This window comes from Podarcis vaucheri (genome assembly GCF_965113315.1).
Source record: "Podarcis vaucheri genome assembly, chromosome: Z".
Classification (NCBI taxonomy): Eukaryota; Metazoa; Chordata; class Lepidosauria; order Squamata; family Lacertidae; genus Podarcis; species Podarcis vaucheri.
In genome coordinates this window covers 30,771,996-30,789,720 of record NC_138758.1, presented here as the reverse complement: position 1 = coordinate 30,789,720, position 17,725 = coordinate 30,771,996, and the positions used below count along the sequence as shown (strand labels likewise).

At 45.8% G+C, this 17,725-nt stretch overlaps 1 protein-coding gene across 5 annotated transcripts; it reads left to right on the top strand.

Annotated features, from left to right (window-relative positions):
* Positions 1-530: 530 nt before the first annotated feature.
* Positions 531-16,650, top strand: LOC309523958 (G-protein coupled receptor 83-like; the record flags this gene model as incomplete). Of its 5 annotated transcripts, none has more annotated exons than XM_082208267.1 (7): positions 531-654; positions 1,025-1,356; positions 6,122-6,247; positions 7,394-7,527; positions 10,588-11,142; positions 14,427-14,504; positions 15,572-16,650. In XM_082208267.1, 7 exons carry the CDS (start codon positions 531-533, stop codon positions 15,603-15,605), a joined length of 1,383 nt encoding a protein of 460 aa, XP_082064393.1. In that variant the 3' UTR covers positions 15,606-16,650. The 5 variants fall into 5 exon arrangements, 3 of the variants coding, with proteins under 3 accessions (XP_082064393.1, XP_082064391.1, XP_082064392.1); XR_014215697.1 differs by lacking the exon at positions 531-654 and adding an exon at positions 12,834-12,919 and having other exon boundaries at positions 736-1,356; positions 10,588-11,120; XR_014215698.1 differs by lacking the exon at positions 531-654 and adding an exon at positions 12,831-12,919 and having other exon boundaries at positions 736-1,356; positions 10,588-11,120.
* Between the last annotated feature and the right edge of the window lie 1,075 nt (positions 16,651-17,725).

The following is a 17,725-nucleotide window of genomic DNA, read 5'->3' as shown; positions in this document are numbered from 1 at the left end:
ACCTGGCCATGAATCTCATCTTGGGCCAGTCACCCACTCTCAGTCTGACATAGACCAGAGGGTTGTTGTGTTGATAGTGGCAGACAGCATTGTTCCTGAATACCAGTTGCTGGAAACCACAGGAGGGGAGAGGGCTGCTGGGGTGCCCAGGTTTCCTACAGGCATCTGGTTGGCCCCTGTGAGAACAGGATGCTGCGCCAGAGGGACTATCCGCCTGATCCACTTGGACTGGGTCTCTCGTGAAGATAAAATGGGAAGAGAACGGCGCCGCCACTTTGAGCTCCTCGGAAGAAAAGGTGGCTATGCGAACGTAAGAATGAAATAAAACAAGGAGGTTGCAGTTTTGGCCCCGTATGGGACAGCTGCATTGCAGGGGGTTGGGGCCAGACGATCCTTCCAACTCAACAGGTCTTTATTCCACTTTCTTCTTCGCTCCTCGCGTGGAGCATTCAGCTGGATGAGTCTCTCTCTCTTTCTCTCTCTCTGGCCGAGCGAGGACTCCTCCTCCTCCTCCTCCTCCTCCTATTTCAATGCAATCGTCGCCGCCTCGCCTCCAGAAGGGAAATGGGAGGGAGGGAGGGGACAGTCAGCCCCCACCCCACCCCACTCCTAGTCCCCATTCCTTGACTGTTGACGGCTTCGTTGCGCGGCCAGGTACAGCAAGACTCTGGGCGCGCGTGGCGGACAGAGGGAGGAGCAGAGCGTGTGTTTGTGTGTGGGGGGGTACTTTTAAGCAGGGGTAACAGCCCATCTCTGACCGGGTGGGGGGAGAGAGAAAGCAGATATAAGGCAGGCAGGCAGAGGCTGTCCAACGTCCCGGCGGCTCCCTCTGCCTCCGTAGCTGCAGCCGGGACGCAGCTGGCAACAGCTGGCTCGCAACTTTCCGGACCCCTCGCAAGAAAGCTTAGATCCGAATCCAATGGGCGCTGCAAGACCCTTGGCTTCTGACCAACTATGAGCCGGCAGCGGCCCTTCTGGCTGCCTCCGCCTCTCTTCCTCTCAAATCCCTTTTTCCGCAGCCAAGATGCCGAGAGCGAAAACAGCAGCGAAGACTTGTTTTCAGACTTCGAGGGCTTCGACAACGAGAGCTCCTTCTCCCTAGACGACTGGGACGTGGACGACCTAGACGGTTTCGACAGCGGTGCGCGCTACGAAGGGGCGTCCCAGAGCAGCAGGGTGAGAGCGCTGCTCATCATGGCCTACTCGGTCATCATCTGCATCTCGCTCTTCGGGAATCTGCTGGTCTGCCACGTGGTGGTGAAGAACAAGAAGATGCACACGGCCACCAGCCTCTTCATCGCCAACCTGGCCGTGGCGGACATCATGATCACCACCCTGAACACGCCCTTCACTTTGGTAAGAAATGGTCACTGGAAGGGAACGCTCCCCTACTCACCCAGCCAGCAAGTTGCAGTGAGCAAAAATAAGTTATGTAGCTCCTGGCTGCAGGCTTAGAATCATAAAGGGCATAGCACAAAAGGAAAAGGGATTGGGAGGGAAGAGGGGGGGGACTCCAATCCAGAGGCTAGCTCTGAGTTGCAAAGTTCTTATAAGTATTCAGTCTGGCGGGGAAGGGCAACACCAGCTGCATCTTCTCCAGTGGATGGATGAGACCAGGCTGGTTTCCCCCTCACCATGATGTTGCTCCTTGGGAAGAGTAATTCCTTTTGTAGATCTAAATCTGAACAAGCTAGCAGCAGCTGGGTCATCAGGTCTTAGAATTGCTAGCCCACAGCATTTAGCATTGTGTTGGCTCCCAAACAGGGCTCAGTCCCAAGACAGGAGACAAAATAACAGGGGCAAGAGTTCCCCTGATGATATGCAGAGTTCCCTCCTTTTTCCAACTGGCTGCTCCAAACTGCACACCGAATCTCTGTGCTGGTGCCAGCCTCCAGCAAAAAGCTCCACATACCATGTGAAGCATATAAGAGTTAATAAATAATTTTTATCTGTCTGTGCAATTGCTCCAATTTAAGTCTCAAGGTTAAGCAAGTTTATCAGAAAGTATTGCAGCACCTTAAAGCTAATGAATGTACTGAACAGGCATAAACTTTTGTTTGTCTTTGCTGTTTTTGCAGGAATAGACTGACGGGGGGGGGGGGAGGCATACCTGTATCCTAACTAGGAGTCAGTTTCCTTCTTTGAAAGCCTTTGGGGGTTCACTCATACCCCTCTTTAAGAAACCCTACCCCAATCCCAGAAGCCAAAGGAGAACTGTCTAGTCCAGTGTTTCTCAAACTTGGGTCTCCAGCTGTTTTTGGACTACAACTCCCATCATCCCTAGCTAGCAGGGAATATGGAAATTGTAGTCCAGAAACAGCTGAAGACTCAAGTTTGGGAAACACTGGCTCTAGGGTTATTCAACAAGGAGTGAACAGCAAACTACATTTTAAAAAGAAAATAATAAAATAACAATCCCCCTCAGGACCCTCGCACCTCCCATCCTTCACAACTATGCCACTTTTTTTGAGAACTAAGCTCCAGCAGGCTCCTATTAAGTTTATTTACTTACTATATTTATATCCTACCTTTCCTCCAAGGAGCCCATGTGTGGACGGACGTCTTCCCATTTTATCCTCATAGCAACCCTGTGAGGTAGGTTAGGCTGAGAGACAGTGACTGGCCCCCAAAATCCTAGCCCAGGACACTAACAACCTTACCAACACTGGCTGTCTAGTTCTGGCTATGGTTCTCGATTTCTTACAATGTGTGCAGGTTGTTGGTATGTGTGTACTGGATTTCAACTTCCTGCTGTAGTTTTATCTGCTGGCTGGGCACAGTGTGTCTGTCTATAAGAGTGTAGGAACAGCTTGCCTATCTAGTCCAACATCCTGTTCTCACAGTGGCCAATCAGATGCCCCCATGGGAAGCGTGCAAGCAGGAGTTGAGCACAAGAGCAAACTCTTCCCTCTTGTGGTTCCCAGCAACTGGTATTCAGAAGCATTGCTGCCTCTGACTGCGGAGGCAGAGCATGGCCACTGATAGTTAGTCGCCAGGGGTAGTCCTTCTCCATGAATTTGTCTAATCCTTTTCTAAAGATATCCATGTTGGGGGGCCATCACTGCCTCCTGTGGAAGAGAGTTCCACAGTTTCACTATGTGCTGAGTGAATTATCTGCCCTGAATCTGCCAATGTTCAGCTTTGTTGCGTGTCCACGAGTTTTAGCATTATTATGAGAGAGGGAGAAAATCGTTCCTCTCTCCACTTTCTCCATGCCATGTGTAGTTTTATAAACTTCCATCATGTCGCCTCTTCCTCACTTTTTCTCTAAATGAAAAAGTCCCTAACTCTCCATTCTAGTTGCTCTTTTTCTGAACCCTTTTCCAATATCCTTTTTGAGGTGAGGCGACCAGAGCTGAACACAGTACTCTGTGGGGATCATTGGGGACTCTGCTTTCTCCTTCTCTTCATTCAGAGAACTGTTATCTATTCCGGCTCTTTGCTTCCTGTGACTTAACCAATTCCTGACCCACAGGAGGACCTCTCCACACTAGCACAGTGTGCCAGAATGTCTTGGTTTATAGCGCCATCAGGGCAGGACTTTGGGGCAGAAGCCGTGGGTACTGCTCAGCAGAATGGGGGGGGGAGGAGAGCAGATGCAGTTGGACTGACTTGCCACATGTTTGGTGTGAGTGAAGTTACGCACATTTAAAAAGCCACCCACCCATCATATGACCATTAAGTCCTGAGTCTAAAATTACCAAAGTGCATTTCTAGGGTGTGCGTAAGCTTCTGTGTATTTTAAACCTTTTAAACTTCTGCAAATGCTATTATTTTGGAATGCCGTGTATAGTCATGTACAGCCTCCAACTGTGAGAGAGTATGATTTCACAGGGGAATAATTTATTTATTATCTATTATTTATTTATTTACATTTGTCTCCCGACTTGCCTCCCAAGGAGCTCAAGGTAGCATAAATGCTGTCATTCCTTTTCATGCTATCCTTGGAACGACCCTGTGAGGTAGGTTAAGCCAAAAGAAAGTGACTGGCTCAAGGTCACATCTAGTGAGCTTCATGGCAGAGTGAGGATTCGAACCCTGGTCTCCCAGGTCTTAGTGCAGCACTCAAACTGCTGCACCAGCACTGGCTGGCTTTATTTCTCTTCTGGTAATAAGCATTTGGAGTTTTTGTTCCTGATCCAGCAGGGACTTGCTCTGTTCTCTACTGGACCACCACCATTTGTGCACAAAGTCAAAACTCCCCCCAGTATTGGAGCAAAGGAGAATGTATACCATTCACGTCTCTAGAAAATGAAGAAACTTCCTGTCCCTTCTCAGTGCAACAAAAATGGTGCCCAGTTCTTTCAATCAGTTTTCAGTAATGATATAGTTATCCCACACTTCCTCCAAAGAGCAGAGTCCCCCCCCCTTTTCCTTTTTAAAAATAATCCTCACAACAAACCTGTGAGGTAGGTTAGGTGGGAGAGACTGAAGGGCTGTTGCTCCAGGTAAAGCATCTTCCTTGCAAGCAGACGTTCCCAGGTTCCGTCCCCAGCATGGCCAGGTAAGGAGGGTAGGAGAGACTATCTCCGGAAACCTGGAGAGTCACTGCTGGTCTATGTATACAGTACTGAGGCAGATGGACCAATGGTCTGACTTCATCCATAATTTAAAATATATAAAAAAATTAAACCACTACAGAATAAATTACGGTAAAACAAATTAAAACTTTCTAATCATCTGGATAGGCTTGTCTAAATAAGAATGTCTTCAGCAAGCACCAAAGAGAGTACAGTGAAGGCACGTGTCTGATATCAACTGCAAATCTAACCCTAAATCACATATTCACCACCACCCACTCTCCTTACTTAAAGTACTTTATCTTGATACTGGGCTTGGGGAGGTGTGCAGATAGATGACTCTTCTCTGACAGCTCCTGAAACAGCTCCTGACCGAACAAAAGAAACTGGTCGCCCCCCCCCCCCCCAAAGTAATGTTAGTTTGGGAAATGTTTTGAAAACACAGTGTACAATCCACTGGGAAAATCTCTTGTACCATCCCAAATGGATTGTGGCCCCATTTCCTCACAGACACTTTTACAATTGGCCTCAGGGCCAGTCCACCCATGAGTCAAAGTGAGGTGACTGCCTCAGGTGGCAGAATCCCCAGGGGCAGCAGATCCCAATGCTGATCTTTATTCCCCTCTTGTTCCTGATGTAGATCTTCACTTATCTCTTCTTCCCTGGCAGGAAGCAGGGTGCTGTTTTGCAGTGGCGTAGGGTGGGGGGTGCAGGGGGGGCCAGCTGCACTGGGCGCAACATCTGGGGGTTAGGGTTAGGGGGCGCAAATCCATGGGTTAGGGGGCGCAAATTACTTGCCTTGCCCCGGGTGCTGACAACCCATGCTACGCCACTGCTGTTTTGTACTTCATTTGAGGTGCCCAGAAGTCTTGGGCTGGCCTTGGTTGGTGTGATGAAAGTCTTCTGCCCTTGTTTACAACAATTCATGCAGTTCAATGGGAATTGTACCCTAAAAGGGAAGCTTTGGTAACTCGTTTTCAAATTTGCATCTGGTGTGTGTGTGTTGATGGGGGGGTTGTATGACAGGTTCACCTGTCTGCCAATCTATCTCACTATACAATGCTCTTGTAAGGATACACTGAAGAGGAACTATGAATCCTGTGTTCCTTGGTCTGACAAAATGGCTAGAGGTTGAGGCTAAGACCTGGGTTCAAATCTCCACTCAGCCATGAAGCTTTCACTGGGTAACCTTGGGGGCTAGTCACACTGCCTATCAGCCTAACCTACCACACTGGGTTGCTCTGGAGATTAAATAAGGAGGAGGCCTCTGAAAGCCCCTGGAGCTCACTGGAGGAAAAGGTGGGATATAAATGCAATAAAACAAACAAACAAGTAAACAACTAGGAGTGCTTCCACATGGGTGTCTACTGTGGGATGTGTCCTCAGACATGCAAATATTTTGTACACCCACATGGTATCTCTATTACCCCCCTCCAAAATAATAAGATTCTGATAATGTGGAAAAACATTTTGCCAGCAACCCATTTACAATATCTGAATGGTCTGTTACGATATTAAGCTCCTGTTTGGGGGAGGGGGGGAACCCCTTCACTTTAATCCACATTTGGGATAATTTGCAAATTGCCTGCTATACTTTCTAGGTCCGATTTGTTAGCAGAACCTGGGTTTTTGGAAAGCAGATGTGCCATGTGAGCCGGTTCGTTCAATATTGCTCTGTCCATGTGTCTGTGCTGACTCTGACGGCTATTGCTCTGGACCGCCATCAGGTAGAGTATCGTTTTTTTAAATCCCAATACTTTACAAAGAGAATATGAAATCTGCACCAAGAGAATGCAGATTCCACAATCAGAATTAATAATGCACTTTAAAAGCTGGGAGAAACAGAATGGCCTGCTAATGGCAGGTAAGAGGGAACACTGAACGTTGCTTGGGCAGGTGGGTGGGACACTGAAACAGTCTATGTCAGCCTTGCTGGCATTCCAAGACAAGTGTATAAAGGCATTTTCACATATCAACTGACAGCCAGTTTTTCTGGTGTTTCCTGAGAATATCTTTCAAACATAACACTGGAATGGGCTGGTGTTGTTTTTTAAATGGGCCTCAGATTTGACCAATAATGGCCACCAACCTTGATTGCTTAAAAAGAGGATTAGACAAATTCATGGAATAACTACTGGCTATAATGGCTATGCCCTGGCTCCACCGTCAGAGGCAGCAACGCTTCTGAATACTACTTGATAGAACTGGAACAGAGAGCTGCTCCTGTGCTCAAATCCTGCTTGTGGGTTTCCCACAGGTATCTGGGTGGCCAGTAAGATAACCAGATGCTGGAACAGATGAGCCACGGCCCTGATCTAGCAGGCTCTTCATTTGTCCTTATGTTCATGAAATAATATACTAAGCAAATTCAAAGTGGGAGCAAGTAAACATCACCCACGCTCTGAAAGGGAAAAGCACTTGTGCCCAAATCTGCAATAACCCTGCCACTGCCAACCTCAGTTGCAGAGACCATTTTCAACAGCTTGCAAGACCTTTTGCAAAAACAAACAAAGCCTCTTTTCACCTCTGTTTTGACTTGGCCCACTATTACATGAGATTGAGTCCTATTGATCTCCATAAGACATAGGAATATGTTTGTGAGTCAAGGCCTGTACAGTGGTACCTCGGGTTAAGTACTTAATTCGTTCCGGAGGTCTGTTCTTAACCTGAAACTGTTCTTAACCTGAAGCACCACTTTAGCTAATGGGGCCTCCTGCTGCCACGGCGCCACCAGAGCACGATTTCTGTTCTCATCCTGAAGCAAAGTTCTTAACCTGAAGCACTACTTCTGGGTTAGCGAAGTCTGTAACCTGAAGTGTATGTAACCCAAGGTATGAGAATTTACAACCTTATTCATTCTGTGACTTCCTTAGGTCATCGTGCATCCACTGAGACCTCGAATGTCCATCATGAAAGGAAGGATCTGCATTGCTGTCATCTGGTTAATGGCAAGCTGTTTCTCCCTGCCCCATGCCATCTACCAGAAGCTGATGTGGCTTTCTATGGGGTAAGAGGAATAAACAAGACATCATTAAAAGGGGCACCCGCTGCATTATTTGTCGCTGCAAATATTACAAATGATGCCTGAAGAATCATAGAATCATAGAGTTGGAATAGACCACAAGGGCCATTGAGTCCAACCCCCTGCCAAGCAGGAAACTCCATCAGAGCACTCCTGACATATGGTTGTCAAGCCTCTGCTTAAAGACCTCCAAAGGTCGAGACTCCACCACACTCCTTGGCAGCAAATTCCAGTGTCGAACAGCTCTTACTGTCAGGAAGTTCTTCCTAATGTTTAGGTGAAATCTTCTTTCTTGTAGTTTGGATCCATTGCTCCGTGTCCGCTTCCCTGGAGCAGCAGAAAACAACCTTTCTCCCTCCTCTATATGACATCCTTTTATATATTTGAACATGGCTATCATATCACCCCTTAACCTCCTCTTCTCCAGGCTAAACATGCCCAGCTTCCTTAGCCGTTCCTCATAAGGCATCGTTTCCAGGCCTTTGACCATTTTGGTTGCCCTCCTCTGGACACGTTCCAGTTTCTCAGTGTCCTTCTTGAATTGTGGTGCCCAGAGCTGGACACAGTACTCCAGGTGAGGTCTGACCAGAGCAGAATACAGTGGCACTATTACTTCCCTTGATCTAGATGCTATACTCCTATTGATGCAGCCCAGAATTGCATTGGCTTTTTTAGCTGCCACGTCACACTGTTGGCTCATGTCAAGTTTGTGGTCAACCAAGACTCCTAGATCCTTTTCACATGTACTGCTCTCAAGCCAGGTGTCACCCATCTTGTATTTATGCCTCTCATTTTTTTTGCCCAAGTGCAATACTTTACATTTCTGCCTGTTAAAGTTCATCTTGTTTGTTTTGGCCCAGTTCTCTAATCTGTCAAGGTCGTTTTGAAGTGTGATCCTGTCCTCTGAGGTGTTAGCTACCCCTCCCAGTTTGGTGTCATCTGCAAATTTGATCAGGATGCCCTTGAGTCCATCATCCAAGTCGTTGATAAAGATGTTGAATAAGACCGGGCCCAAGACAGAACCCTGTGGCACCCCACTAGTCACTCTTCTCCAGGATGAAGAGGAACCATTGATGAGCACCCTTTTGGTTCGGTCAGTCAGCCAGTTACAAATCCACTGAGTGGTAGCATAGTCAAGACCGCATTTTACCAGCTTCTTTACAAGAATATCATGGGGCACCTTGTCAAATGCCTTGCTGAAATCAAGGTAGGCTACATCCACTGCGTTCCCTTCATCTACCAGGCTTGTAATTCTGTCAAAAAACGAGATCAGGTTAGTCTGACATGACCTATTTTTCAGAAATCCATGCTGACTATTGGTGATCACAGCATTCCTTTCTAGGTGCTCACAGACTGTTTGCTTAATGATCTGCTCCAGAATCTTCCCTGGTATTGATGTCAGACTGACTGGGCGATAATTATTTGGGTCCTCTCTTTTCCCCTTTTTGAAAATAGGGACAACATTTGCCTTCCTCCAGTCTGCCGGGACTTCGCCTGTTCTCCAGGAATTCTCAAAGATGACTGCCAGTGGTTCTGAGATCACATCTGCCAGTTCTTTTAATACTCTTGGATGCAGTTCATCTGGCCCTGGAGACTTGAATACATCTAAACTAGCCAAATATTCTTGTACTATCTCCTTAGTTATTCTGGGCTGTGTTTTCTCTGCTGAATCATTTGCTCCAAATTCTTCAGGTCGGGCATTGTTTTCTTTATCGGAGAAGACTGAGGCAAAGAAGGCATTGAGGAGTTCAGCCCTTTCTGTGTCCCCTGTTTGCATTTCAAGAGATGGGAAGGTACTGCAGAGGAAATTTATTTGAAGGGTTCAGCTCTGACAATGCTGCTGCTATCTTTTAGCTGCTTCTTTATGTGTCCATGCTCTACTTGGGAAACATTCAAACCATACCTTTAAAGCACTATGATACCACTTAAACAGTCATGGCTTTCCCTAAAGATTTATGGGACTTGGAGTTTGTTTAAGGGTGCTGAGAGTTGTGATGAGGCCCCTGTTCCCCTCACAGAATTGCAGTTCTCAGAGTGGTTTAACAGCTGATCCTTCTTCACAGGGAACTCTGGTACTGTAGCTCTGTGAAGGGAATAGAGGATTTCCTAACAATACTCAGGGCCCTAAAACAAAACAAAACAAAACAAAACAAAATTACAGCTCCCGGGATTCTCCGGGGGAAGCCATGACTGTTTTAAATGTTATGTTGTGAAGGTGGCCTTGGTGTTCCCCAGAACCGCTTCCCTCCCTCCATACAAAGGCTGATAGACCTTTAAAAAAAAACCCTTCTAAGTTGCTTCCAAAGTTCCCCACTTCCCCTTAGCTTAGAAAGAGACCACACATTTGGTAAGTTAAAAATGGCTTCCTTACAAATTCTTCAAAATGCCATATTCCACCAGCAGCAAGAAAAGACCAGCAGTACAACTTACTTCAAAATTGGCAAATATTTCTCAGTAACTATTTGTATAAAACACAAAAGTGGCTTGCTTAAGCAACACAATCTAGGCTTGGAACATCCAAATTAGACCAACTTACTGGTAGGGTTCTCATAGTGGAAGAGAACAGAACAGAGAGTTTGGTAACCCTTTCTCCCAAGGTGAGGAGATGTGACCGAGTAAAGCCTGGCAGCACAGCTTACTTTATGGCCTTAACCCCTTCATGCATTAATTAGGGTTAAGCATGGTGGTTATATGATGCTAGATTTATCACAGTCCATCCCCGTCCCCCCGCAACTCCAACAGGTTTGGGATGAGAGGGCTGTGCTGTCTGTCTAGCCCAACTTACCCCATGCAAGATGGAAACCTGTTTCTCACCTTTTGCCTGAAACCTCATAATACCTCTGTTAACAAACTGCAGTTCCCAGAATTCTCTGGGGGGAAGCCATGAATGGTTCTAGTAGTATCATAGCACTTAAAATGGATGGTGTGAACATGGGCCTAGCTTGCCTAGTCTACACCAGTCTGGTGGCCTCCTGATGATTTGGGATACAACTCCCATCAGTATTGTCTACTCTTCATGGAGGAATTTGTTCTTCTGTATTCCAGAAACAGAACGATTCGTGTGGTCTGCCTCCCAAGCTTCCCCCCTCCAAAAGATCTTTACTGGAAGTACCTGGATTTGACCACCTTCTTTCTCCTGTATCTCCTGCCCCTGTCGGTAATCTCCATCGCTTACACAGTGGTTGCCAAGAAAATCTGGATGCGGAACGCCATTGGTGATGTGACCATGGAGCAGTACTATGCCCACCAGAGGAAGAAGAAGATGACTCTGAAGATGCTGATGGTGGTTGTGCTGGTCTTCGCTGTCTGCTGGTTCCCGTTAAATTGCTACTTGGTCCTCATGTCTAGCAAGGCCATCCAGAGCAACAACATCCTTTACTTCGCTTTCCATTGGTTCGCCATGAGCAGCACCTGCTACAACCCTTTCATCTACTGCTGGCTGAATGAGAACTTCCGCTCGGAGTTCAAGTCCCTGCTGCGTATGTGCTGGAGGAAGAGGGCCACTGGAAATCACACCCTGCAGTTAATAATGGCCCCTTTCAGGCACACCTGCAGTGAGAATTGCCCCTGCAAGCAAGGTACCATTTCCGCAAACAAGAGGTGCATCCCACAGGAATTTGGTATGGACAGAGATATCCAATGTCCAGCCAATAATAATGGGTAGATGCATCTCTGGATCAGCCTGGTGCCCCCCACATATTTTGGGCTACAACTCCTATCAGTGTGTTGCCTGAGGCTGAAGGGAGCTGTGTTGCAAAACTACTGTGGGGGCACCAGGCTGATGAAGGCTGCTCTGGAAGAATGAATGGGTTCAGAGGGCTCCCACAGCATTGTGTATGGAGCTAGCCAGCCAGTGCAACTCTGGGATATCAGCAGCTCCATACACAGATGCATGGACTGTTCAGGCATTTGAGAAACAGAGGCATTATTGTTTTTTGGCCTGAACTTAGCCAATGCACTCTTGCACAAATCAGTCACAGCTTTAGGGTGCATCTCTCCAGGAAAGAAGTGGTGATTTTGGTAGAAGGCAGGCATGGCCAAACTTGGCCCTCCAGATGTTTTGGGACTACAATTCCACTGGTCCTGTTAGCTAGGGATGGTGGGAGTTGTAGTCCCAAAACACCTGGAGGGCCAAGTTTGGCCATGTCTGGTAGAAGGGATCATTCTCACAAAGCTCTTCTGACTGTGGCACAGAAGCCACCATAAGGACTGAGACTTCATTTTCAATCACAGGTTAGAAGGTCCCAGTCAGTAAATTGATGCAGAATGTATTTCCTTAGTGCCTAGCTTGCAGGCCCAGCTACAGATGTTTTGCCACCTTAGGCAAAACAGAAAATGAAGTGCCTGGAGGTGGCATGGGGGAAGCCCCTGTACAGTGAAGGGGGAGGGGAGAAAAAATGAGGCCAGAGAACAACAGGCAATGGAGGTGGGTGGATAGTGGTGATGAGGATAACAAGTGCAGGAGGCTGCAAGCACTGTGCTCCTCAGGGCCCAGATCTGCCGCCCCCTCCCAGCGGCCCCCAGCGTGCCACCTGAGGCAACTGCCTCACCACACCTCGTGGTGCCTCAGTTGCCACCGGACACCGGTGCATGTTTTGAAAGTATTTCCTGGGCTATTATTTGCGCACAGGAATGCATGCACACAAAAAGCAGCACTGGTGCATTTTGGACCAAAGAAGGATAGTTTCACCCCTCCTGAAAAGCAAAAAGCTCTGGTTTGGATCCAGCTTACATCTTGGTCATCAGGAGGAGAGAGATTGTGAGAGGTGAAGGCTCCAACATTTTTGTCCCCAAAACAGGGAAGTCAGGAGAGGCACACCTTCTGGTCCACTGCTCTGGGGATCATCAGCAGGATCATGCCAGAGCATCTTCTGGTCCAGCACTCTGGCATGAACCTGCTGACTCACACCAGAGTGTCTTTAGGTTTGGCTCTCTGGTGTGAGTACTTGCATCAGAGTGTTGGACCAAAAAAGGGGAACATTCTGGGATCCAAACAGAAGCCAGAATTGACTTCTGTGATCTGGGAAGTCCTGCTTAAAGTGGGACACTTGTGGGTATGTGAAGGTCCTACATGCATCTTTTCCTCTTAAACATTAGGACCTTCAGCAGACCCTCCCTTGTTGAGGCCTGGGAACATGTTCTTTCTATACTTTGGAGATGGAGCAGTTTTCCTCTGGAGAGGAAATCCAGTTTTGCATTGTCAAATTTTGTCAAGTTATCAAATTTTGGCCTGTGCTTAAATGATAGGATGCTAAACAGATCTTTGGTGAACAGGCAACTTATTTCAGTAGGAACCAAGAGGGTGAATTTGACTGATGGTCGACGTTATGATGGAATGCTCATAATTCAGGATAAACCTGGTCTTCGAACCAACAAGGTGTGTGTTCAGTAATCTAGGCTGCATGGAGGCATCTTCACAGTGCTGTGGGAGAGATTGGTTGTTTGTATCTGGAAGGGGTGCAGGGAGACTGAATCTATCACCTCATCCTTTTCCCTTAACAGCTGGTAAGTGTGATTTCTGATTCTGGAAGAAGCCTCTATTTCTTAATGCATAGGGGAGAAGAAACCATGTATGCCACCCCTGTTTACATGCATGGTTCTTCATCAAGCCTGAGATTCACAGGAGTTGCCAGCAGGATATTCTGTGCCTGCTACACTGTAGATAGTTTGGACCATCCAACTAGCTCATGAAACGGGGTACATGTCATATACAAGTTTGTGCCCTGTTTTGTGTGCCTACCGGAAGGCCCCAAAATAAACCAGTCACTACAAGTGTATGATAAACAACAAAAATGTGAGCATTTGGAACTTTCCCCATAATTGCATTTCCATGCTTGAAAGTGCTTAACCTGTTGAATTGCTGCCTGCCACACAGTTGTTAAAGGTACAAGAACCCTGCTTTCTCCCAGTGCCAACCCTAAACCATGCCCTGTACATACATCAAAGTAAGTCCCATTGATCACAGAGACTTACTGCTGAGTAGACATGTTTACCATTCTATTGTTTGTTAACTATATAGTGAATTTTTAAGAGTGACTGGACTTCAGCTCCTGCACAGCAGGAGATAAGCCTATGCCCTTTTTCTGGACAAAGTTTTCACATTTTGCTTTTGCCATTTCAGGGAAGAGGGGTTCTTTGACCTTCGCTTGCACTCAGTGTGTAATAGTATTTGCAGGAAATATCTTCTGGGGTGTACTGTATCGGAATCCACTGCAGAAAAGATGCATCCTGTTTTTCTAGGAAAAAAGAAGGGCAGAGAAGAGAGAGAGTGCAAAGGACTGGGGAAAGAAATGAGACCAGGGCAGGAAAAGTGGATGAAAGCGGAGAGCAGAAGAGCAGCTCTTTGGCTGCCCAAACAACTCACTCATCAGTCACAACTCTTGACTTTACTCATCAGCTAAAAACACTACCAGGCAGGCTCACTTCACAGAAATTGTTTAGAAGGGCACCTAAACATTTTGCTTTATAACTTTCATTCTAGTAGACTAGAGACTTGCTTTGAAAAAGAAAAAGAAAAATGGAAGCCCCAGGGGCTGTGTATTTGGTACACTAGTGTGCCCTATACCCACCTCTAGGTGGTGCTGCTTCTGCACATACTATATATGCGCACATATGCTCCCTTGCTGGATGAAGACACAATTTGGGGATAGATTAATGGTTTTCTGTTAACCCTTGCAGAAAGTTAGGCCTTACACTGTGGCTCATCACTTTTGCTAACTGTCATCCTTTCCTAAAGAAGATTAAAGTAGTTTCAGAGAAAGAAATCTTATTTGCTTCCCCCCACCCTGCTTTTTTTACTTCCATCTGTCTGGTTTGCAGGAACGAGAATGGCTGTTGTTTTATGCTTATATATTTGTTTGAAGCATTTTTACCTTACTCTTCAGGAAAAAGAAGACCCCTCAGGATAGTTTGCAAAGATCAGTAATAAGACAACTCCTGCCCTCAGGCTTGCAGCCTAAAAGGTACAGCATAAAAGGAAAAGCGGTTGGGGAAGAGGAAGAGGAAGGGGGGAGCAACACTTGGGGTACTAGTTCTAAAATACCTTTTTTTAAAAAAAAAAGTCTAGCTGGGATGGAGACAGTTCAGGGAGAGAAGGAGAGGGTCCTTCAGCTGAGCTGGTGAAGTGGCACTGCCCTCTGCTTCAGCCTGATGAAATGGTTGCTGGTGGTGGCCCTAACTGCCTCATGTTGTTTTAAATAGCTTTGAATGTTGTATTGTTATGCTGCAACCTGCCCTAGGACCATAGGGTGAAGGGCAGGTAATCAATTAATGATGATGATGATGATGATGTTCAAATCATGTTCAGTACAGGGAGGCCTGTTGCAAGCTCTAGGATTTGCAGTCAGTTCAAGTGGTTTACTGACAAAGAACTGACAAAATTTTGAAATCACAGTAGCATGCATAACATACTTTAAATATTATATTTAATGTGCAGTATATATAAAGAGTTAGTTCCGAGATTTTAAAGAGTCACTTATAGAATGAACATTTTTGTGAAAGGAACACAAAATACAATAAGATTTGAACATTGGGGGGGGGGGATCCAGTATTTCAGAGCCAGCCAGTGCAAGGCATTGCAAAAGATCACAGAATTCCGGGCACTGTAAAATTCACTTCATAAATAGCTCAGGTAGAAATTTGCAGTTGAAATTTGCTACTTTTTCAAATTAATGAGTCAAATTAGCAACACTAATCTGGCATTTTAAATGTATGAAAATGAGTAACTGTTCAATCAAAACATGATTCATTATCACCCATGAAGCAGAAACTGATTGCTATAAGACCATGATATTCCCCAGTATGCGCCAGATATTCTTTCTGTTCCAAAAACCCCCAAAGTAATTCCAGTTAGTATGAAATAATATAATTTGGTGAGTCCCATCTTACCATGTGCACAAGTTTAATCATATCCAGGGTATTTATTCTCAGAGATCTATTAACAGAATTAGTAAAATACATACTAATCTGGAAAACAAATTCATAAAGATGTAACTCTTTATCAGGTGCATAATTTTCTTTATTTCTTTAGGTGCTGGAATGGAAACCACAGATATGTCGATTGATCTCACCACCACTTCTGTAGTGCTGCAACACTGGCCACCACACTCCAAAAAATTAAGAACCCAATCTTCTTTTTTCAAAACACAGCTGTCTCCTACCATCAGGTGTCTTTTACCAGCATTGAAACACACAAGTCCTCATTAGATGAGCAGAGGGCTGATGCCACAGACCTAGCGGGGGATCTACACTTGTCGTTTACAACTTTAAAAAGTATTATTGAAATGTAACACCAGAGGGTGCTGCAGAGCAGCAAGCCACCAGCAAAGAAAAACTGCCATTAAATGTTATAGAATGTTATTTTTAATAACGTTTAAATGATCAATGTAGATCCAGCACTAGAACCCCACCCCAGCTGATACTCTTGTCTAAAAGATCTTAGACCAGTGGTTCCCTGAGGGTGGTAGGATTACCTAGGGGGTGCCAAGAGGCAAGGGAACAGCACACAGTCAGTGTAGGTGGGTCACTCTGAGCGCATTGATTGCTTCTTTACGATTGACCAGGCTGGAGTCTAGAGTGAAACACCATCCTTGCTTTTAACTTAAAGCTCTACTGCTCTTGTCGCTTTCAAAGCTATTTTGTTTGGTCACTTTTGTATGTACGATTTTTAGCTGCTACAAGATAGCCAATTATTGGTAATAGTTATTTATTTTCTTATAAATTAGTTACCGTGCATGTGTGCAAGGTGAAGGTTTGTGTGTGTTTGGTAAAGAGTTATATATAAAATTTTATGCTATAGGTTTACTTCGTCATGCTTTTGTTGGTAATAATGCATAGAAATATTTCTCATGAAATATTCATTGCTGCATATTCTTGTTTTAGCCTCAAGAATAGATCAGAGCATATATTTGTGTTGTGTCACAAACTCATGATTGTAAGCCCATCCATCATATTAAGAATTTACTGAAGTTGTGAAGTAATTATTAAATATTGTATCTAAGACTCTTGCTAAATGACAATCATGGCCCTGAAAAGCTGTTATCACTGGATCAAGTTAATCAATATTGTGAAATTGTTTTTGATTGGATCGTGAATAAATGTGCAATTGAATTTTTTGGTGTCATTATCTTCCTTAGTGTGTTGTGCAATCCACAAAACTTTAGATGCTATGTTGATGTCATTGAGTTCCCTTTGTAGAGAGTTGGTCCCCAGGTCAGCAGTATCCCAGATTCTGACCTTGAGATTTTAGGGTCCAAACCTGAAACCAGTCCAGACACTCTCCACTCCTGTCTCTTAGCATTCCAGTCTCCCTCAGTCAATTTTTGTCCTTGTTGTCTTTGACTCATTCGAGAAGAACAAAAGGCCAACCAGAAGTTGCTGAAGGTGGTAGAGACAGCAGGGTTCGGCTCCTGTTGCTGCTCTTCATGTGCTCTGCTTACTTCTGCAGCCCTAGCCCTTGCACCAGGTACACATGCACACTCACAACCCTCTCCTCCTCTTGAGCCCAGCCCAGTTCTTTTTCTTCTTCTGTGTCCCCTCCCATCACTGAGCCTTGGAAGTGGAGGTTTACTGAGAGAGGGTGAGGGCAGCATCCCTTTCTCACAATAACTGCTATAATTTGTAGACAGCTCCTGCCAAACTGAAGCGCACAAGCTGTCCACAGAGTCTTGTAATTAATAAATGAAAATCCAGGAGTTCTCACTCACAGGGTGGGTCTAGCAACCTGAGCTGCACCAAGTAGAACCTGGAACTTCCCCTGTCATTTCTTTGAGGAATAATCTTAATGCAAGATGTATTTATTTGGGAGCAGGGAAAGCTGATGGTTCATATTTACCTGCTGAAGCCCAAGACCTCCTGGGAATGGGGTTCTGACTGGCTAGTCCTTCCTGGGACGTGGGTGGCACTGTGGTCTAAACCACCTAGCCTCTTGGGCTTCCTGATCAGAAGGTTGGTGGTTTGAATCCACACGATGAAGTGAGCTCCCGTCACTCTGTCCCAGCTCCTGCCAACCTAGCAGCTCGAAAGCATGCCAGTGCAAGTACATAAATAGATACCACTGTGGGGGGGAAAGTAAACAGCATTTTTGTGTGCTCTGGCACAGAAGCGGTTTAGCCCTGCTGGCCACATGACCTGGAAAGCTGTCTATGGACAAAACACTGGCTCCCTTGGCCTGAAAGCGAGATGA